The 22,428-nt window shown below is 43.7% G+C and overlaps 1 protein-coding gene across 1 annotated transcript in view; it reads left to right on the top strand.

Annotated features, from left to right (window-relative positions):
- The window catches only part of kcnq1.1 (potassium voltage-gated channel, KQT-like subfamily, member 1.1), a 70,042-nt gene that overhangs the window by 18,895 nt on the left and 28,719 nt on the right, over positions 1–22,428 (top strand). The window contains exons 2-13 of the mRNA XM_060911822.1: positions 285–375; positions 8,880–9,006; positions 9,151–9,229; positions 9,341–9,437; positions 10,060–10,200; positions 10,289–10,399; positions 10,481–10,576; positions 10,678–10,794; positions 17,307–17,448; positions 17,612–17,638; positions 17,928–17,981; positions 18,393–18,522. Of these exons, the coding sequence (XP_060767805.1) occupies positions 285–375; positions 8,880–9,006; positions 9,151–9,229; positions 9,341–9,437; positions 10,060–10,200; positions 10,289–10,399; positions 10,481–10,576; positions 10,678–10,794; positions 17,307–17,448; positions 17,612–17,638; positions 17,928–17,981; positions 18,393–18,522 (1,212 nt within the window). The remainder of the gene's footprint in view (positions 1–284; positions 376–8,879; positions 9,007–9,150; positions 9,230–9,340; positions 9,438–10,059; positions 10,201–10,288; positions 10,400–10,480; positions 10,577–10,677; positions 10,795–17,306; positions 17,449–17,611; positions 17,639–17,927; positions 17,982–18,392; positions 18,523–22,428) is intronic.

Genomic DNA, 22,428 nt, shown 5'->3' with positions numbered 1-22,428 from the left:
TACCAACAAAGGGTACTGGAATTTATACCTGTCCTCCTTACTACATCTTTTTCCCCACGGTGTGGGGTTGATGTGGATAGATTGAGCTGATGGAGTTATGGACCCAACAGCGGGGGCTTGGTAGTGCTGGAGCTCAAACCGCTAGTAAACTGGAGCCTGAATCACCACTGCCTAAAAGTCTACCTGTTCTATGAATTACATTTTTAACTTTTAGATTCTTATTAGATTTTAATGAGTTATTTAATTATTTATTTACTGTATTGTTGTGTTTGGTCCTTTTGCAGGTTTTTGATTGTCCTATCTTGCCTGATCCTCAGTGTACTGTCCACTATTGATCAGTATCAGACTCTGGCCCAAGAAACACTTTTCTGGGTGGTGAGTTTTTTTTATATACATTTTCAATGCCATTTTTAAATACATTTTGCCACCATTAAGCTTAATTTAAACAATTAGTATGTGTGTTATTTAAAATTGGAAGCAATGTAATTTTTATGATGAAAATCCCTGTAGGTGTAATGAAGCATTCCTCTCCAGCAGGGGGCGATAGTGCAGTAGAATTATGACTGTGACTTGGCTTTGTGGAGTGAAGATGACCGAAATACAGGTCCACAATGCATTGTAGAAATAATTACAGTCAGTGAAAGAATAACAAATGACAAAGTGCCCACTGTTTTACTGCTGCACCCAATACAATGTCAGATCCTGTTTGTAATTAGTTGAGATATTTGTCAAAATAAGTGTTTGCGAGACTAACTGCATTTGAGAAACAAATTTTCGAGCTAAGGGCACAAGATATTGACTGGTTCCAGCAGTGCTTTTATGTGATTCAGTCGATTGTTTGGTCGGCTTAATTTACTTTTTAATAAATTAAGATTCTGATCAATCAAAGTCTGTTTGGGTAATTAAGTTTCAAGCTCTTAATGCCGCTGTTCATTGTGAGAGGAGATATCAGAAACCAAAATAATCAATACAACACTTGATTGCTTGTATGCTCCACCACCTCAGTGCCATGTGTTCAATATAGCAGCTTCCCCCTCCAAACAGCGAACCCGTTGTTTTTATATCGATCTACGTGTAATATAATTACTAGACAAAGAACAGAGACAAAGGGAGGATGGAGAGGATCAATTAGTCCAGGCTGGTAGAGACAAGGAGAAAGCAAAATTTTGGGCTTATAATGTGGCGACTGCTCACTAGAGGTCAGAGGTCAGCCTCGCCACTGGATAAAGAGGATTAAAGCTATGAGATGCATTCTTTACAGGCAACACTGTGCATCAAAAGTTAACGCTGTAGCTTTGCCCAGAGAATGAGCTTCAGGGATTTAGGTCAGGCTCTGGTCTTGTTATAAGAGGCCCTGAAACAGGTGTTCCAAGTTTTTAGCATTATTAATTTAACATTTATTCGTTATTAAGTACAAATGGGGGGCATATCATGAAATGGACGAGGATATTTCTCACAGGAAGTAGATCTGCCACGCTGAACCCCTCCTTTCTTCTCCCAACCCCCAGCTCTCCCCGTTTTAATGAGCACAGGCCTGTGTATTCGCTTCACAGCTGTTGGGCTGAACAAAGGCAGAAATCATGTACTTTGATGCCTTTCTGCGCTGAACCTGCCTGCACAATGATCAGAATCACTTTACAAACTGTATATTACATCTGGTAAGAATCGGTCTCACTCAGTGAGTGAACTAATATTTCATATTAATTAGCAGATCATGGCAACAACTCCTCTTAGGCTACATCCACACGACAACGGCAACGAGATGTTATTTAAAAATATATCGCGTCCAAATGGGCAACGATCAGTAAAATATCAGGTCCATATGGCAACGCAACGCTTGCTGAAAACGATGCAATACACATGCCACACCTCTAGGGGCGCTGTAAGACGGTCCCTTCGGAGACACCAGAACAATAGAAGAAGTAAGGACGCATGCGCACAAACTATTATGCGCGAGACTTCATATTAGCCACAAAGTCAGGAAAATCTGTTCGTAAAATTACATTATAATGACGAAATACAATGAAAAGTATTTTTCCAGTCTCACCTGTGAAAGGTAATCCCATGTGATCTCGTTTGGACAGCAAACCTGTTGGTACAGTTAAACGCAGCTAATCTTTATTCTCCGCTTTGACCTATCCAATATGGCGGCAAGGATGACGTATGATTCTACGCGGAAGGCGGCGTCTTTTAATGGTCCGGAATAAATTGAATGCTACACGTTGATGGATTAATTTGTTGTTTCTCACCTGTGAAAGGTAATCCCATGTGATCTCGTTTGGACGGTAAACCTGTTGGTACAGTTAAACGCAGCACATGAATCTTTATTCTCTGCTTTGACCTATCCAATATGGCGGCGAGGATGACGCATGATTCTACGCGGAAGGCGGCGTCTTTAATGGTCCGGAATAAATTGAATGCTACACGTTGATGGATTAATTTGCTCTTCTACGCCCTTTTTGAGGAATGTATTGTAGGACTTAAACCAACATATGAAGAGATGAGATCGCTCCTTTTTTTCCCTATTTTTGCTGGCGGGATTGACTCTGCCGTAAGGGCTATTCTCTCTCTCTCTCTCCCTCTCTCTCTCTCACTTTGCACCATTACACAATAAATATTCACAGTGAAAATATTTTGTAAGCGCGTTTCATGAACCAAGTTATAGGATTTGTTGACAACTCGCATCGAGTTCGTTACACTTCTACCCGGCGTGAAGCACTCACAGTCATGTGGTTGTGACGTCATCGTAAACAAATCCGTTCTACTCATCCAGACGACTTCACAACGGCAACGTTGCCAGATCTTTCCACTCTGGAACCCGTTCTCAAAAAGATTGCGTTTTGGGCACCCAAAACGCCGGTGCCGTGTGGACGCCAGGCCTAAACGATAAGCAATTGTATCGGAGTCACCTGAATCCATTGCCCTGTGGACAGGGCCTTAATTTCTTAACCCTGCCTGCAGGACTCAACTGCAAATAGCATGAACTGTGAATCCAGCTTAGTACAACATTGTTCTCTTGATAGGAATGCTACGACACATTTGTAATGCATAAGGTGCCACCTTTGGTCTGTCCAGCCAAGGTGACTAAGCCCATGTTTACATTAGACCGTATCAGCGGATCATCAGATTAACGTTTTTAAAACGATTAGTGTGCACACAGCAACACCAATACACGATTTGCGTGCACACAACAATACCAATACACGGATATGCTCGGCTCCGCAGGCATCCTGCGCTCCAAATCACTCCGCCCTGAACAGCGAGTGCCCTCTGGAGGGTGCGCACTCCGGCCTTGCGCAGCTCACAGAGCGCGCGAGTGAAGCACACTAGCAGTGTTTTCGGGACTGAGCCGCTGTGTGTGTGATCCCAGCGCATATCACTTACCACTTGTAAGTGGAAGGATGGCAAGCCTAAAGACAATCATAACTACACAATGGGCAGTATTTGCATCAGTATTTGCAGTATTTTCATACCTTTATACTCTTTAATGAAAGGTGATACAAGGCAGAAGTCCGCTCCGTTTTTCAGCAGTCGCGTCACATGACCAACGCCAGCGAATCAGGAAGGTGGATGTCACAGTGACATTGTCCAATGAGACGCCAGCTAGAGCTCAGCACAGCGTATCCGCGTATTCTGAATGTTTACACAGCACTGGAGCTGACACGATCTGGATTGAATACGTGGACGCTGGCGGATTCCCGTTTCCAGGCGGTTTAATGTAAACGGACAGTGCATCCACGAAGAAAACGAGACAGATACGGTCTAATGTAAATGTAGCCTCACATAACGCCACAAAAGGGGAGCTCATTTGTCAGGAAGACATCAAGTGTAGGAACTGACACAGGACAGTCCAATACGTAAGGGTGGGTTTTTTTTTTTTACATGTACCAATAAGCTGTGAACTCACACGTGTAAACTCTTTCTATCCCAGAGAGAAATCAGATAGGTGTCATTAAGCTAAGTCTTTATGCTAACGAGGTGTGATCAGACCTCATGTTCAGTTGTCGAGTGATTTAACCTCAGCACTTCTGCTATGAGGTGCCAAACTCCACACACAGAACAGTACCTGCTGCAAAGCTGCACTCTGCAGATCTCTTAAATCAGAGAGAACACAAATGGCTTTCTTGTTGTCAGTGAAATCTCTGAGCTCACTTTAAAGAACAGCTATAAAACTGTAAAACCTTCAAAGCCTTGATAATGATAAAATATACCTTTCTTGAAACAGCCATGAATACTTAATGAACACATAATGCTGTTCATCTCCACCTCTATCTGTGGTAATGTTTTACCTATTTGCCAAAGCGAGCATTACAGCTGACCTCGTTTGTCATTTAAGTGAATAAGAGAAACTAAACATTACCCAGAAGCCTTTGTCTTATTCTGTTACGAACAAAATGGCAATTACGTACAAGAAGTTGTTGTTTACATGATGAAGAGGCATTAACTATTAGGAGGTGAAAACACTTCCTATCCCCAAGAGGTTTTGAATATTCCTCAGTAACACTCAGGTGCTGCAAAGGGTGTGAGGAATGACCTCCATGACATCTTTCACCTCACTGATGAGAGCTTTCACCCTCCCCCTCATTTGGCATATGTGTTTCCTTTAGAAACACAAGGGACTCTTTGCAGCAATATGTGTTTTTAGTGACAGCTTGCATTATACAACTAAATTAAACTCGAGAAATTTTGCAGGATTATTATTTTTTTTATTTAAAAATTGGCTTGCATAAAATTCTCCAGATTGAAACAAACAACCTTGTGTGTTTTTATTTCTCACTGTGACAAATAAAAACACACAAGGTCGTTTGTTTCAATCTGGAGAATTTTATGCAAGACAATTTTTAAATTAAAAAAAAAAAAATCCTGCAGAATTTCAGGAGTGCAAAGGATCCAGCCGGTCAGTCACGCAGGTCTGCTTCCCCCACCCCCCCAAGGTCTATAATGATACTGAAATAGCTATCAAAAATCTTACTTGGTGCCTCTTTAATACACAGTATATCCCTGAAACATTATTCCCAATATTATACCTTTTTGAATTAAATATCAGTTTCTTCATATGTTTGAGGGTTTTTTTTCTTCTAATATTGTCATGTCAATCAATCAAATGGACTCCACCTCAGATATTCTAGGCTGATAATGAAAGATGTGTTCATGAATGCAGAATATAACCTTGCATGATGGATATTAATAAGGTCAGCTAGTCCTTACCAGCCTCCCCACTTTACGTCATTGACCTTTGGCGACTACATTCCAGCTACATTTTGGATGGGAAATCCTACTGCCATGGTAACAAAAAGAAAGAGGCCCTGCATCTGGTCCCTCATTTCCTTCTTCTCCCTGTGAGCTGCTCTCATGGCCCCCATGGCGCCCATTGGCCCTCCACCCAGACCTTTTAGGTGACAGCTGGTCAGTGTGGTCACTAGCCTAGACTTAATTAGAAACTCAGTGGGCTAAGTCACTGGGACAAACGGGGTGAGTTCAGGCGTCTCACCGCAGTGTAAGTGCAGTTCAGTAAATCGTTCGATATTTGCTTGGATGTTGCGTTTTATTTGAGCAAGAGATCAGGATTCGCAATGGAAATTGTGTAGAAGTGCTACTTTACAGTACCTTGGTGATTCTTTTCATAGATAGTAGGTGTAACAAAATATAACAGTTGCAAAAGAATGCTAAATAATCATTGAATAGCACCCTCCAAAAAAATCACAAGGTTTCTTATGTCTTTGCGATATTAAGCTCTCAATATACACCCACTGGCCACTTTATTAGGAACACCCATCCACCTGCTGTTTTATACAGTTACCGAATCAACCAATCCCTTGACAGCAGCACAATGCATAAAATCATGCAGATACAAAACAAGAGCTTCAGGTAATGCTGACTTCAAACATCAGAATGGGAAAAATTGTGATCTCAAAGTGTGACTTTCACTGTGGCATGGGTGTTGGTGCCAGATGAGTACTTCAGAAACTGCTGATCTCCTGGGGTTTTCACATGCAACAGTCTCTAGAGTTTATACAGAATGGTGCGACAAACAAAAAACATTGAGTGAGCGACAGTTCTGTGGGTGGAAACGTCTTGTTGATAAGAGGGGTCAGAGGAAAATGGCCAGTGCCGAGTTTCCCGAAAGCATCGTAGCACAAAGATCATTGTTAAATGGTAGATTGAGCAGCACAATGAACACTCTCTCTCTCCTAGTTAAGATGCATTTAGTGTTAAGAGGCTTTTGGGAAACCCACCATAGATTGGTTCGAGCTGCCAGGAAGGATATAGTAACTCATAGCAACTCTTTACATCCATGGTGAGCAGAAAAGCATCTTAGTATGCAACAGCAGAAGACCACATTGGGTTCCACTCCTGCAGCCAAGAACAGGAATCTTACAATCAAGAACAAGTTCCAATTAAAGTGGCCGGTGAGTGTATAATATAATGTGTCAAGTTTGTCCAATTTGTAGTTCAGATGAATGCTTTGAGGCCAAACTTTAAAGCAGTCATAAATACTGCCTTATGCTTGTTTCTTGTAAATTTTGTGCAGCACTTGCATCATAATTAGCTCCTTTAACAGCTTTAACAGCTCTGTCTTTGCTTTAGATAAAAGCTCCTGTCGAATGAGTAAATGCTCATCTAAATTCTTTAAAGGAGTCACTCTGAGAGATAAGTAATTTTGGATGAAAATCTTTTGCTATTCTGCTAAGAGATCCTTCCTCATGGCTTTACCTCAAGCCTTAGTTTGCCTCGTTGTCACCTTCTTTACCCCATCAGCCCTGTTTGACCCCTCACCTTCTGCCAGACTGATCCTGTTGTTCTACTCCATTCTAATGGGCAATTTGGACAGGCTGCACAGTGACTGTAGTTGTGTTCCCTTTCCCAGGCTTCTTGTCCAGTCTGTTCCCAGTTCTCCAGACTGCTTGTGGAACAGACAGCGTCATGGTCAGCCTCATAACTCATACTTGTCTGATTCCCTCACTGGGCAACTCTGCGCCTCCTTTTGTTTGCAATCGTTAAAGAGTGAGACTGCTGTTATTGGCCGTGACCATGAACTGACTTCGTGTATTGCCACATGACGCCTTGTCAACTTTGCCTCCATATTAGTAAGACTCTATTAAACTCAGCATGTTATGCAGCAATACTCAGATTTCTGTGGCATTCAAATGATGCTTGGTTGATATTAAGGGCCCAGTATATGCCAAGAAAACATCATTAGTGCACCACCAGCAGTCTGAACTGTTCACACAAGACAGGTTGGGTCCATGGATTCATGCTGTTGGCACCAAATTCTGACCTTACCTTCTGCATATCACAGAAGAAATAAAGATTCGTCAGACCAGGTGACATTTTTCCAATCTTCAGCTGTCCAATTTAGGTGAGCCTATGCCCACTGTAGTCTCAGATTCCTGTCCTTGGGGGACAGGATTGGAACCTAATGTCATCTTCTGCTTTTGTAGCCCATCTGCTTCAAGGTTCAGTGTGTTGTGCTTTTTAAGATGCTTTTCTACTCGACTCGGTTGTAAACAGCAGTTATTTGAGTTACTATAGGCTTTTTTTTTTTTCAGCTCAAACCAGTCTGACCATTTTCCTCAGACATTTCTCATCAACAAGGCATTTCTGGCCACAGAACTGCTGCTCACTGGGTGTTTATTATTATTATTATTATTATTATTTTGCATGATTCTGTGTAAACTCTACAGACAATTTTGTATGAAAGTTCCAGGAGATCAGCAGTTTCTTAAATGCATAAACCAACCCAACTGACACCAACAACCACGCCATAGTCAAAGACACTGAAATCACATTTTCCCCATTCTGATATCTGATGTTGTTAGGGTTTGATCTGTCTGTACCGAAGGAGGTTGAATTGACAAAGTATGATCAAGGAATGTAGATTTCTGCTGCCTAAGAGATTCTGCTTTAAAAATATCTGGGAGATTCTGCCTCACGGATCGATCTGGGATCAAACAGTCACTGATATACAGACACAGCTGCTCAGAGATGTTTCTCAGTTTATTGTAGGACAAACATGAGTATATATTCACATTCAAGAGTGTATTGTAGCTCTGCGATTGGATGATGATGATTTAATTGACGAAACTGGGTTATCTATGTATAACGTAAATGGGTGATGAAGCATTACATCACTGGTTTAGACTACACTACTGTATGAAAGAAGAGAGACAGAGACATTACATCACCTATCAGGATCGTAGTCTTGTGAAAAGAAGAAAGATGTTACTGGTCAACACGAACTTCATGAAGCAGAGAGCAGAATGTGCGAGCGAAGATAAATCTCAAGGATTTAACTAACCAAAACAAGTAGCAATCAGACCAGCCTGTACCAGTTTTAAGCATGCCAGACAATTTTTTTTTTTTAATCAGATGTGAACATTAGGTGAAACTCCTGATATCTGCATGATTTCATGTATTGTATTGCTGCCAAATGATTGTCTTATTGGATTTTTGGACTGTATAAGTCACATGTAATGGATATAGACAATATTCTTCCATGATCACATAATATAGTTTCTGTGATATGTTCAATAATGTTGTCATATCAAAAGAAATCCTTACAATGTCTTGCATGGGTCGTTGTCCTGAAAATACCTTTACAATGGTTGTAAACATGGTATTCCTCAAGATTATGGAATGCTACTTACAAATTAAACTCACCACCATTAAGCTCAAACTTTTTTTTTTCTCACAAATTGAAACTTCATTGTCTACCTTAATTTGCAGCAGGCGACTGCGGTTACTGAAATGAGTAAACACACTTTACCATAATTCCAGTGCAGTTTAAATGAATAATCTAAACAATCCCCATTGTCAAATTCATGAAAACCACCGTTGTCTAAGCAGGCTAGAAATGTGAATGCATCTGTTCTTATTAGGAAATAGTGTTGGTGGTATTTTTCGGAGTGGAGTATGTGGTGAGGCTGTGGTCTGCAGGATGCCGCAGTAAATACGTGGGTGTTCTGGGGAGGCTCCGCTTTGCAAGAAAGCCCATCTCTATCATTGGTGAGAGCACATTCACTGAGTTCATTGTCTAGTATGTTCAACCCACAGGCATTTTCCAAGTGCCTGCATAATTATGTCATTGTAATGACTGTTTTTCTTCCACTGATTACATTTCCAACCAATTTTTCTCTATTTTCACCACAGACTTAATTGTGGTGGTGGCCTCAGTCATTGTTCTTTCAGTAGGTTCTAATGGGCAGGTCTTTGCTACCTCTGCTGTCAGGTAATGAGGATCTAGTGTGTTTACGAACATTACAGAAGAGGCTCTTCTTTGATTTTTTTTTCTCTTGGCTGGTATTGATGCTGTGCTTTTATCATGCATATTTTGGCCCAGAGGCATCCGCTTTTTACAGATCCTGCGAATGTTGCATGTGGATCGTCAGGGAGGAACCTGGAGGCTGCTGGGATCAGTGGTCTTTATCCATCGCCAGGTAAGAGAATCTCTTTCATTACCTTTTGCTCATATATAACAGTTATTACACAAAATCAAGTCGTACATGAGCTGATAGCCGACGAGGCGTGTATAAGCCATGTACAATGAGATTGAGTGGAATAACTGTTTTATTCTATCCATATTCACTGGATTTTGAGAAACAGAGCATTTTTATTTTTATTTTTTGCAAATTCAATAATAAAAACTTTATGCAAAACGTCCGACAAAATCATTTCCACTTTGAATGTAAACAAACAGGAAAAAGGACAGTAGCAATTTGTGAAAAATGTTATAATAATAATTCTTGAAAAAAAAGATATGTTCTTACCATCAAATACTTTTATTCCATATTTTGTTGCTTTTTAAATTTTTTATTTTTTGGGGTTTTGTTTCTGAGTAGGGTTTTTATTTCATCCTTGGTTGGGTCAGCAAAACGCTCCAACATTTTGGTTTTCTCTACTCATGGTATATGAGCTGATAGCCTAGTAGTAGAGTAGCCAATCAGAGTGTGCGATTGCTCTTATCCAGTGAATGTGGATAGAATAATGTCACATGTCCAGTGAGTCATAAAATAAATTTATAACAATGCACATCTTGTAAGGTAGTTCTCTGTTTCTCAGGAACTGATCACGACTCTCTATATTGGATTCCTGGGTCTGATCTTCTGCTCGTACTTTGTGTACCTGGCAGAAAAAGACGCAGTGGACAGCAGTGGAGTCACAGAATTTTCCAGTTATGCTGATGCTCTGTGGTGGGGAGTGGTAGGCATTCTTCATAGTCCAAAACTATGTAACCACATCTTTTCCAGATCCATCCACAGCTCATGCATTTTTTCCATTCGTGCTTTAGGTGACAGTGACCACTATAGGGTATGGGGATAAAGTGCCGCAGACTTGGATAGGGAAAACCATTGGCTCCTGTTTTGCCGTCTTTGCCATGTCCTTCTTTGCCCTGCCTGCTGTAAGTCACAGAATCCACAACAGCATATTTCTTATTCCTGCACGCAATTAACATAATAATATCGACAAGCATGTTTCTTAGGGCATTTTGGGTTCAGGCTTTGCCCTGAAAGTCCAGCAAAAACAGAGACAGAAGCACTTCAACAGGCAAATTCCTGCTGCTGCCTGTCTTATACAGGTCAGATTAAGCAATGTTCGACACACCTTTGTCAAAAGTTTTCATTTGCTTTAACGTGTGGATTTTATCTTGAATGTGTCATTTTTTCCACCTGGTTTCAGACATCCTGGAGATGTTTTGCAGTAGAAAACCCTGACTCTTCCACCTATAAGATGTTTGTGCAAAGGAAGCCTGTGTCATCGCGTCAAACAGTATCCAGTCCAAAGGCTAAAAAAAATGTACGTAGGAAAGATTTCTTACCTTGTTGCTCTACCCCTAACACTCCATCTGTTTAGGTCAAAATGAATGGTTTAAAGTTATGATAAAAGCAGATACTAAAATGTATTTTATTAGGTTCAGACAGTTTCACAAATCATGTTTTAAATCAGGGGTGTCCAAACTGATCCATAAAGGGCCGTGTGGCTGCAGGTTTTCATTCCAGCCATGCAGCAGCACACCTGATTTGGCTTATTCAATCAACTGACACACCCACCCTTTAATCAAGGCTGGGTGTGGCTGCAAGTATTTGACTGTGTGAAGACAGTTCAGTTGATTGAATGAGCCAAGTCAGGTGTGCTGCTGCATGGCTGGAATGAAAACCTGCAGCCACACAGCCCTTTATGGATCAGTTTGGACACCCCTGTTTTAAATCATGTTTAAATATATCAAGATGATGTACAGGACCTTATGACTTGAAAAAAACGTTAGAAATGTTACAGCATGGAACTGAAATGGACATAATAAGGATTATAAATCAATTTACGGATTGCACTTTCCTCCAAGTATATCGCATTGCCCTGTGATGCAGCATGAGCAGCAATTTGAAAAGACATGGTTGGCCGGCTAAACATGTATCAGAGGAGGCACATGTTAGTGTTCACTCTCCCCGGTTGATAAATGACATACAATAGGGGAGAGCTGGCTGGTGGGTGGAAATTGACAAGACCAAATTAGGGAGAAAATTGTGGGGATCATGGTGGAGAAAATTGTGGTGATAGTGGGGAGAATATTGTGGGAATGATGGGGAAAGCATTGTGAGGATGGTGGAGGAGAAAATTGTGGAGTTAGTGGGGGAGAGTACTGTGGGGATGGTGGGGGAGAATATTGTGGGGATGGTGGAGGAAAATTGTGGGGGTGGTGGGGAAGAAAATTGTGGGAATAATGGGGAAAATTGTAGGAATGGTGGGGAGAATATTGTGGGGATGGTGGGGAAAAATTGTGAGGATGGTGGGGAGAAAATTGTGGGGATAATGGGGGAGAGTACTGTGGGGATGGTGGGGGAAATTGTGGGGATGGTGAGGGAAAATTGTGGGGATGGTGGGGGAGAATATTGTGAGGATGGTGGGGGGATGGTGGGGAGAAAATTGTGGGGGTAATGAGGAGAGTACTGTGGGGGTGGTGGGGAAAATTGTGGGGATGGTGAGGAAAAATTGTGGGGATGGTGGGGGAGAATATTGTGGGGATGATGGGGAGAATATTGTGGGGATGATGGGGAGAATATACCGGGGATGGTGAGGAAAAATTGTGGGAATGGTTGGGGAGAATATTGTGGGGATGGTGGGGGAGAATATTGTGGGGATGGTGGGGGAGAATATTGTGGGGATGGTGGGGGAGAATATTGTGAGGATGGTGGGGGAGAATATTGTGGGGATGGTGGGGAGAATATTGTGGGGATGGTGGGGAGAATATTGTGGGGATGGTGCAGGAGAATATTGTGGGGATGGTGGGGGGATGGTGAGGGAGAATATTGTGGGGATGGTGGGGAGAATATTGTGGGGATGGTGGGGGAGAATATTGTGGGGATGGTGGGGAGAATATTGTGGGGATGGCGGGGAGAATATTGTGGGGATGGTGGGGAGAATATTGTGGGGATGGTGGGGAAGAATATTGTGGGGATGGTGGGGGAGAATATTATGAGGATGGTGGGGGAGAATATTGTGGGGATGGTGGGGGGGATGATGAGGGAGAATATTGTGGGGATGGTGAGGAAAAATTGTGGGGATGGTGGGGGAGAATATTGTGGGGATGGTGGGGAGAATATTGTGAGGATGGTGGGGAGAATATTGTGGGGATGGTGGGGAAGAAAATTGTGGGAATAATGGGGAAAATTGTAGGAATGGTGGGGAGAATATTGTGGGGATGGTGGGGAAAAATTGTGAGGATGGTGGGGAGAAAATTGTGGGGATAATGGGGGAGAGTACTGTGGGGATGGTGGGGGAAATTGTGGGGATGGTGAGGGAAAATTGTGGGGATGGTGGGGGAGAATATTGTGAGGATGGTGGGGGGATGGTGGGGAGAAAATTGTGGGGGTAATGAGGAGAGTACTGTGGGGGTGGTGGGGAAAATTGTGGGGATGGTGAGGAAAAATTGTGGGGATGGTGGGGGAGAATATTGTGGGGATGATGGGGAGAATATTGTGGGGATGATGGGGAGAATATACCGGGGATGGTGAGGAAAAATTGTGGGAATGGTTGGGGAGAATATTGTGGGGATGGTGGGGGAGAATATTGTGGGGATGGTGGGGGAGAATATTGTGGGGATGGTGGGGGAGAATATTGTGAGGATGGTGGGGGAGAATATTGTGGGGATGGTGGGGAGAATATTGTGGGGATGGTGGGGAGAATATTGTGGGGATGGTGCAGGAGAATATTGTGGGGATGGTGGGGGGATGGTGAGGGAGAATATTGTGGGGATGGTGGGGAGAATATTGTGGGGATGGTGGGGGAGAATATTGTGGGGATGGTGGGGAGAATATTGTGGGGATGGCGGGGAGAATATTGTGGGGATGGTGGGGAGAATATTGTGGGGATGGTGGGGAAGAATATTGTGGGGATGGTGGGGGAGAATATTATGAGGATGGTGGGGGAGAATATTGTGGGGATGGTGGGGGGGATGATGAGGGAGAATATTGTGGGGATGGTGAGGAAAAATTGTGGGGATGGTGGGGGAGAATATTGTGGGGATGGTGGGGAGAATATTGTGAGGATGGTGGGGAGAATATTGTGGGGATGGTGGGGAAGAATATTGTGGGGATGGTGGGGGAGAATATTGTGAGGATGGTGGGGGAGAATATTGTGGGGATGGTGGGGGGGATGATGAGGGAGAATATTGTGGGGATGGTGGGGGAGAATATTGTGGGGATGGTGGGGGAGAATATTGTGAGGATGGTGGGGGAGAATATTGTGGGGATGGTGGGGGGAATATTGTGGGGATGGTGGGGAGAATATTGTGGGGATGGTGGGGGAGAATATTGTGGGGATGGTGGGGAGAATATTGTGGGGATGGTGGGGGAGAATATTGTGGGGATGGTGGGGAGAATATTGTGGGGATGGTGGGAGAGAATATTGTGAGGATGGTGGGGAGAATATTGTGAGGATGGGGAGAATATTGTGAGGATGGTGGGGAGAATATTGTAAGGATGGTGGGGGGAATATTGTGGGGATGGTGGAGGAGAATATTGTGAGGATGGTGGGGAGAATATTGTGGGGATGGTGGGGAGAATATTGTGGGGATGGTGGGGGAGAATATTGTGGGGATGGTGGGGAGAATATTGTGGGGATGGTGGGGGAGAATATTGTGGGGATGGTGGGGAGAATTTTGTGAGGATGGTGGGGGAGAATATTGTGAGGATGGTGGGGGAGAATATTGTGGGGATGGTGGGGAGAATTTTGTGAGGATGGTGGGGAGAATATTGTGAGGATGGTGGGGGAGAATATTGTGGAGATGGTGGGGGGAATATTGTGGGGATGGTGGAGGAGAAGATGGTGGGGAGAATATTGTGGGGATGGTGGGGGGATGGTGAGGGAGAATATTGTGGGGATGGTGGGGAGAATATTGTGGGGATGGTGCGGGAGAATATTGTGGGGATGGTGGGGAGAATATTGTGGGGATGGTGAGGGAGAATATTGTGGGGATGGTGGGGGAGAATATTGTGGGGATGGTGGGGGAGAATATTGTGGGGATGGTGGGGAGAATATTGTGGGGATGGTGGGGAGAATATTGTGGGGATGGTGGGGGAGAATATTGTGGGGATGGTGGGGGAGAATATTGTGGGGATGGTGGGGGAGAATATTGTGGGGATGGTGGGGAGAATATTGTGAGGATGGTGGGGGAGAATATTGTGGGGATGGTGAGGAAAAATTGTGGGGATGGTGGGGGAGAATATTGTGGGGATGGTGGGGAGAATATTGTGAGGATGGTGGGGAGAATATTGTGGGGATGGTGGGGGAGAATATTGTGAGGATGGTGGGGGAGAATATTGTGGGGATGGTGGGGGAATATTGTGGGGATGGTGGAGGAGAAGTTGGTGGGAAGAATATTGTGGGGATGGTTGGGGAGAATATTGTGAGGATGGTGGGGAGAATTTTGTGAGGATGGTGGGGAGAATTTTGTGAGGATGGTGGGGAGAATATTGTGAGGATGGTGGGGAGAATATTGTGAGGATGGTGGGGAGAATATTGTGGGGATGGTGGAGGAGAATATTGTGGGGATGGTGGGGGAGAATATTGTGGGGATGGTGGGGGAGAATATTGTGGGGATGGTGGGGAGAATATTGTGGGAATGGTGGGGAGAATATTGTGGGGATGGTGGGGGAGAATATTGTGGGGATGGTGGGGAGAATATTGTGAGGATGGTGGGGAGAATATTGTGAGGATGGTGGGGAGAATATTGTAAGGATGGTGGGGAGAATATTGTGAGGATGGTGGGGGGAATATTGTGGGGATGGTGGGGGAGAATATTGTGGGGATGGTGGGGGAGAATATTGTGGGGATGGTGGGGGAGAATATTGTGGGGATGGTGGGGGAGAATATTGTGGGGATGGTGGGGAGAATATTGTGAGGATGGTGGGGGGAATATTGTAGGGATGGTGGAGGAGAATATTGTGAGGATGGTGGGGAGAATATTATGGGGATGGTGGGGAGAATATTGTGAGGATGGTGGGGAGAATATTGTGAGGATGGTGGGGGAGAATATTGTGAGGAAGGTGGGGAGAATATTGTGAGGATGGTGGGGGAGAATATTGTGAGGATGGTGGGGAGAATATTGTGAGGATGGTGGGGAGAATATTGTGAGGATGGTGGGGAGAATATTGTGGGGATGGTGGGGGAGAATATTGTGAGGATGGTGGGGGAGAATATTGTGAGGATGGTGGGGAGAATATTGTGAGGATGGTGGGGGAGAATATTGTGAGGATGGTGGGGAGAATATTGTGAGGATGGTGGGGAGAATATTGTGAGGATGGTGGGGAGAATATTGTGGGGATGGTGGGGGAGAATATTGTGAGGATGGTGGGGGAGAATATTGTGAGGATGGTGGGGGAGAATATTGTGGGGATGGTGGGGGAGAATATTGTGGGGATGGTGGGGGAGAATATTGTGGGGATGGAGGGGGAGAATATTGTGGGGATGGTGGGGGAGAATATTGTGAGGATGGTGGGGGAGAATATTGTGGGGATGGTGGGGGAGAATATTGTGGGGATGGTGGGGGAGAATATTGTGGGGATGGTGGGGGAGAATATTGTGAGGATGGTGGGGGAGAATATTGTGAGGATGGTGGGGGAGAATATTGTGGGGATGGTGGGGGAGAATATTGTGAGGATGGTGGGGAGAATATTGTGAGGATGGTGGGGGAGAATATTGTGAGGATGGTGGGGAGAATATTGTGAGGATGGTGGGGAGAATATTGTGAGGATGGTGGGGAGAATATTGTGGGGATGGTGGGGGAGAATATTGTGAGGATGGTGGGGGAGAATATTGTGAGGATGGTGGGGGAGAATATTGTGAGGATGGTGGGGAGAATATTGTGAGGATGGTGGGAAGAATATTGTGAGGATGGTGGGGGAGAATATTGTGAGGATGGTGGGGAGAATATTGTGAGGATGGTGGGGAGAATATTGTGAGGATGGTGGGGGAGAATATTGTGAGGATGGTGGGGGAGAATATTGTGGGGATGGTGGGGGAGAATATTGTGGGGATGGTGGGGGAGAATATTGTGGGGATGGAGGGGGAGAATATTGTGGAGATGGTGGGGGAGAATATTGTGGGGATGGTGGGGGAGAATATTGTGGGGATGGAGGGGGAGAATATTGTGGAGATGGTGGGGGAGAATATTGTGGGGATGGTGGGGGAGAATATTGTGGGGATGGTGGGGGAGAATATTGTGGGGATGGTGGGGGAGAATATTGTGGGGATGGAGGGGGAGAATATTGTGGAGATGGTGGGGGAGAATATTGTGGGGATGGAGGGGGAGAATATTGTGGAGATGGTGGGGGAGAATATTGTGAGGATGGTGGGGGAGAATATTGTGGGGATGGTGGGGGAGAATATTGTGGGGATGGTGGGGGAGAATATTGTGGGGATGGAGGGGGAGAATATTGTGGAGATGGTGGGGGAGAATATTGTGGGGATGGTGGGGGAGAATATTGTGGGGATGGTGGGGGAGAATATTGTGGGGATGGTGGGGGAGAATATTGTGGGGATGGTGGGGGAGAATATTGTGGGGATGATGGGGAGAATATTGTAGGGATGATGGGGAGAGTATTGTGGGGATGATGGGGAGAAAACTGTGGGGATGGTGGGGGAGAAAACTGTGGAGATGGTGGGGGAGAAAATTGTGAGGACGGTTGGGGGACCCTGTCAACATGATGCTACCACCATCATGATTCACTGTGGTTGTAACACTCTTATGCAACAAATTCTTCTGCATGTGTGTGTATATAGTGTATGACTGCCTGCATTTACTGCTTGATTAGGTAAAAATGAGAAGAAAGTTGAAGACCAGTGAGAAAGACAATGGCCCAAGCTCTCCTACAGTCCCTGCAATCACCTTTGACTCAGTGTTCGATGATGGCCGAGACCAGAGTCAGGATACGGTGTACAGTACTCAGACATCAGGTAGTATCTATCGCTTCATGGACTGTCCCTTTTTACACTGTTCAGCTCAAGCTCCTGATTTTACTGTCTTTCCAATTTTCACTACAATTACCACTCGAATCATACAATTATAATGGTGATGATCCACCTCACTTTTCTCTCTCTCTCTCTTCTCTGCTCACAGTAAATGTAATTGCTGAGAGAAGATTTGGTGAGCTGTTGTTAGTGTCTGCTGCTGCATGTCTTTGCTGTTAGTGCCACACTCCTACCACAAAATCCTGTCAGGGTGTGTGTGGGACTTTCTCTTATGTGTGCTATACGCTGTCATTGCTTGAACACACACATTTTTTTATTTGAATAATTTTCACTTGGCAGCATGATTTGGCTGCATGATTTGAAGTCTTTGAAATTTGCATCTGGGGTCAATTCTGTGGACTGATGGTATGAAGAGGTTAGGTAAAGCAGATGATATAATGTGTATTACTCCCTCCCCTTTGTAGAACGACAGCAGTCCTGGACCTCTATAACCTCCTTCCAGTTCTCCCCTCCTCCAGGTAATCTGATCTTAGCTTTTAGGCCTGTATACTCCAACCTAAATAGCACTGAAATAACAGTTCATACGGGGAGAGGGAGGAAATACTTAGTCATTATACTTCCCTCATTTTTTCCTTTTTTTCCCCTTTCCTTTTGTGTGCTACTGTTTTGGACTGTAAACTGTGCAGTTTTGTGACTTATGGCCAGAAATAGGACGTTACTTGCCTGCTGCTCTCTACAATCTTTCAAAAGAGTTTTCAAAAAAGAAAAAAGGTTAGGATTAGTGTTCCATAGTCCCTATTGGAAGATGTGATACTATACACTGAGCTTCCTGGTTCCTTTGAATCAGTTTGTAGAGACTTGTGTGTCAGACCCCAGTATCTCCCTTAAAACCCCAGTCTGTGAGTGACTAAATGTGTGTGCATTTGTAGTAAGGCAAAGCTCAGGCTTTTTGGAGGTACAGTCACGTCCCCCACTGCAGAGGACCAACAGTTTTGCAGATGACCTGGAAATGGAAGCAGAAAGGGATATCTTTCTCCTGCCTGTCTCTCATGTATCAGAGTGAGTATCAACACAAACATCTGATAAGCACCCTTGCACAATGTCCCAGAAGAAAATATCTCTATCGTGCAAACATGACTGATGACGCACGATCCCTGAGTGCTGCATACAAAATAAGAATTGTGTTTGGCACTTTGAGTGGTATTAGGTATAGTACAGAAACATAAACAGTGTTCCACATTCAGGGATTATTTAATACCGCATCGAATTAGTAATGACGTCACTGGTGTACTGAATTACTACTTAGTGTGCTTGTGTGCAGTTTGAAGCACAATACACATATTCAAGCCTCTAAGCATGTGATTATGTGCAGTTATTATTACAGTATTACACATGTAATGAATATGAGCACGTGAGTGTGATTTTCAAAGTGAGTTAAAATAATATTAAAAAATTAAAATAGTGACAGCTCAATCTGACAACTGTCTGACAGTGAAATTAAATGGAAGTATTGTTATTTCAGCAAATTTTAAAGGCAGATAAAGAAAGTAGCACTGGAAAGTATTTGCGCTAGTTGCTAGCAAGGTCTGCAAGCAATCTTCTTCTTCTTTTGGCTGCTCCCGGTTAGGGGTCGCCACAGCGGATCTTTCTTCTCCATTGCTCCCTGTCTTCCGCATCCTTCTCTACCACACCTGCCGCTTTCATGTCCTCTCTCACCACATCCATGGATCTCCTCTTTGGCCTTCCTCGTTTTCGTTTGCCTGGCAGCTCCATCCTCAACATTCTCCTTCCAACATGCTCTGCATCTCTTCTCAGGATGTGCCCATACCATCTCAGTCTCATCTCTCTTAGCTTAATTCCCAAGCTCTCCACATGTGCTGTCCCTCTGATGTGCTCGTTCCTTATCCTGTCCAACCTTGTCACTCCCATCGCAAACCTTAATATCCTCAACTCCGCCACCTCCAACTTTGCCTCCTGTCTCTTCGTTAAGGGTATGGTCTCCAATCCATACATCACAGCTGGTCTCACTACTGTCTTATACATCTTAACTTTCACTTTTGTTGGGACTTTCCTATCACAAATGACTCCCAAAATCCTTCTCCAATTGCTCCACCAAGGTCTGCAAGCAATAATTTATCGTAATTTGTACTTACACAACAATATGGCACAATGTTAGCAAAGAGCTAGCTGACTAACTTGCTAAAGAAGCAGAAAATCTGTCTGAAAAAGACACAGATTGGTGAAAAATAGACACAGAAAGCAAATGGGCACAAAAATGCAAAAACAAAAACAAAATGCCTTGCACTGTCAGGTAGAAAAAAGTCTAATTCCACTTTTCTCGACATAATTGAACATTATGACATTATGCTGAATAGCATGACTACCTAGCTTGCTAATTAAGATTAATAATGACGTTGGTCTTAGTGGCTAACAAGGAAATATCTATTTATCTATGCTGTAAAGCCACATTTTATTATCTAGTTCATTTTAACCATGGAAATACTTCTGTTAATCTATAAATAAAAATACAAAATGCAACACAAGAATACACGTTGAAAAAATCAGCTTGGTTTGAGCAGCTACAAGTTGCTAAAATACATGTTGAGCTGGTTAAACTTCACCTGCTGCTAAGATATTTCTCTTTATGTCATCGATCAGCTCGATCTATGCTCATGCAGAAAATGGGGCACGTTAACAGAAACATTCTTCAAAGTGAGCTTGCGGCAATAAGGATATTAATCGGGATAATACAGATAGCATGTTTTGTTTACGTTTCATCATTGCCATATTTATAGCACCCCATCGTTGTATGCTGTCCTACTATAAAAGTAAATTACTTTTAGATGATGTGACGGAGTGCCCGTCACAACAGTTGAGTATGTGCTCTGATGGCCATACCAATGAGCCTGGCTCTTTGGTGTTGTGGCCAGGGTGCAGGTTTGGTATCCTGTAGACCTGGGTTCAAGGCAGGATAAAGTGGCTGTTCTCTCACTTTGCTACAGATGGTGTCAGAAGTGGGATGGCTTGCTGGGAGGCCATCGGAGGTGTGCCCTGTACAAGGGACCCCCAGGATAGGTGGACCCTGTGTGAGGGACCCCAGAGATGGGTGAAGAACGAGTGGGTGGGGCACCCTGGTATGGGAGAAGTGTGGATGCGTGAGGGACACCTGTGTGCGTGAAGCGCATGGGTGTGCCTCCCGAAGGGGAGGGCAGTGTGACGGAGTGCCCGTCACTACAGTTGATGTGTCAGTATGTGCTCTGATGGCCATACCAACGAGCCTGGCTCTTTGGTGTCAGGGTGCAGGTTTGGTATCCTGTAGACCTGAGTTCAAGGCAGGATAAGGTGACTGTTCTCTCGCTTTGCTAGAGATGAGTATTGTAGTAGTGGCTTTACTACTTTAAATTTTAATCAAACATTTCTTTGTTGCCAGAACTTTGTTGTTGGCTGTCTTTAGTTGCAGTGGCACTAAATCAGCCATCAGTGAGCACATCACCTTATGTGTGCTAAGATTGCCAATCTCAAATCATGACCAAAGAATCCTTTTACAACATGTTTGAGATACCAAAATCAGTAGTCAGCTTTATCATCAGTTAAAACCTGATTATCTGCAGTTAACATCAATCCAAGTCTCAGCAGTCTGCTAATCTCCTGAAATTTAGCTAAGATCTGTAAAGCAATTATAGCTTTCACACCTAACAAGCTTTATTCCCACTGAGAGCACCGTCACTCTTTTTTGACACTTAATTGGGGGCTAAACCTGTGGAAAAGGGCCAGATTTCTGGTGCCTGGAGCCATGCAGTTCCCATGGGTGTGGATTGCCTGTGAGTGGGCTATTAGCTGGACTTCTGCACCCCATTAGCCATGTAGCTTGTGGAACGGTACGAGTGCATGCTCTGCTTGCTGTTTATGTTCCACAGAGACTGTGTATGGCCTTTCTCCTACAGATAAGGATAGCCTCATGAAACAGAGCGTCTCAGTCAGTTTGTGGCACGTGACGTCAGGCGCTATCGCTCTTGCTGACTCTGACGCTTGAATCGATGTAAATGGACTGGAAGAATGTGGCCTCTTATATGACTGATTGTTGTTTTCTTTGGCGGAATGTGTGATCCACTAGAGGGCAGTGGAGATTTTTTGTTTTACACCATGGCTGGGAAAATCAAAGCGTACAACCTGTCAGCTGCCACTGACTTTTCTGCTGTTCAAGATTGAGCAACTAAGCAACTTTTCAATAACTCTCAAAGAAGGAAATTGCTCTTTAATACCAGACTAAGAGGGACATGAATCAGCAAAAATATAATTATGTAATCCTGCATACTTCTGGTTTAGTGTTCATTCTGTTAACTATCAGAGACACCATTGGGAACAGTTGGTCTTGTGTTTTGTTTTGTTTTGTTTTTTTCAGTAGGAAAAATTTTTTCTTGGCTATTCCTCATCTTCGTAATATTTGTGAAATACTTAAATAATATTGGCTGGCATTGAGTGGTATATCAGATATGTTCTATTCAGCTAGCATGATATTGAACTTGTCTTTGACTCGTTCAATGTCATGCTATCTGATATACCACGAAAAAAAGCCAGCCTATATTATTATTATTAATACATACACACTCTCTTTTCCAGTTTTTCAATGTCCATTGATATGTTTTTCTATTGTAAATATGCCTGAATAATATCTAATGAAGTTTTGGTAGCCTTTCAGGTGTTCAATGCATCTTCCTCTTTCCCTGCGAACAAATAAATTATTCTGTGCATGCGCAGCAGAAAACTTTCTCATTGGATATTCGCATCAGCTGCGACATGTGATGTCATGTTGTCTTGACAACCATGCAATATCGTAAACCATATTCAGCGCTCATTCTCTACTGGGTAGCGTGGCATAATACACGTAGGATAAGCGATATTCTAATAATATTGCATGCTATCAAACCAAATGAACGAAACTTGCTAGAAGTGAATATAACACAT

Source organism: Neoarius graeffei, chromosome 27, assembly GCF_027579695.1.
Source record: "Neoarius graeffei isolate fNeoGra1 chromosome 27, fNeoGra1.pri, whole genome shotgun sequence".
NCBI classification, from domain to species: domain Eukaryota; kingdom Metazoa; phylum Chordata; class Actinopteri; order Siluriformes; family Ariidae; genus Neoarius; species Neoarius graeffei.
Note: the sequence above shows the minus strand (reverse complement) of the source record. Positions and strands in the feature narration are given on the sequence as shown.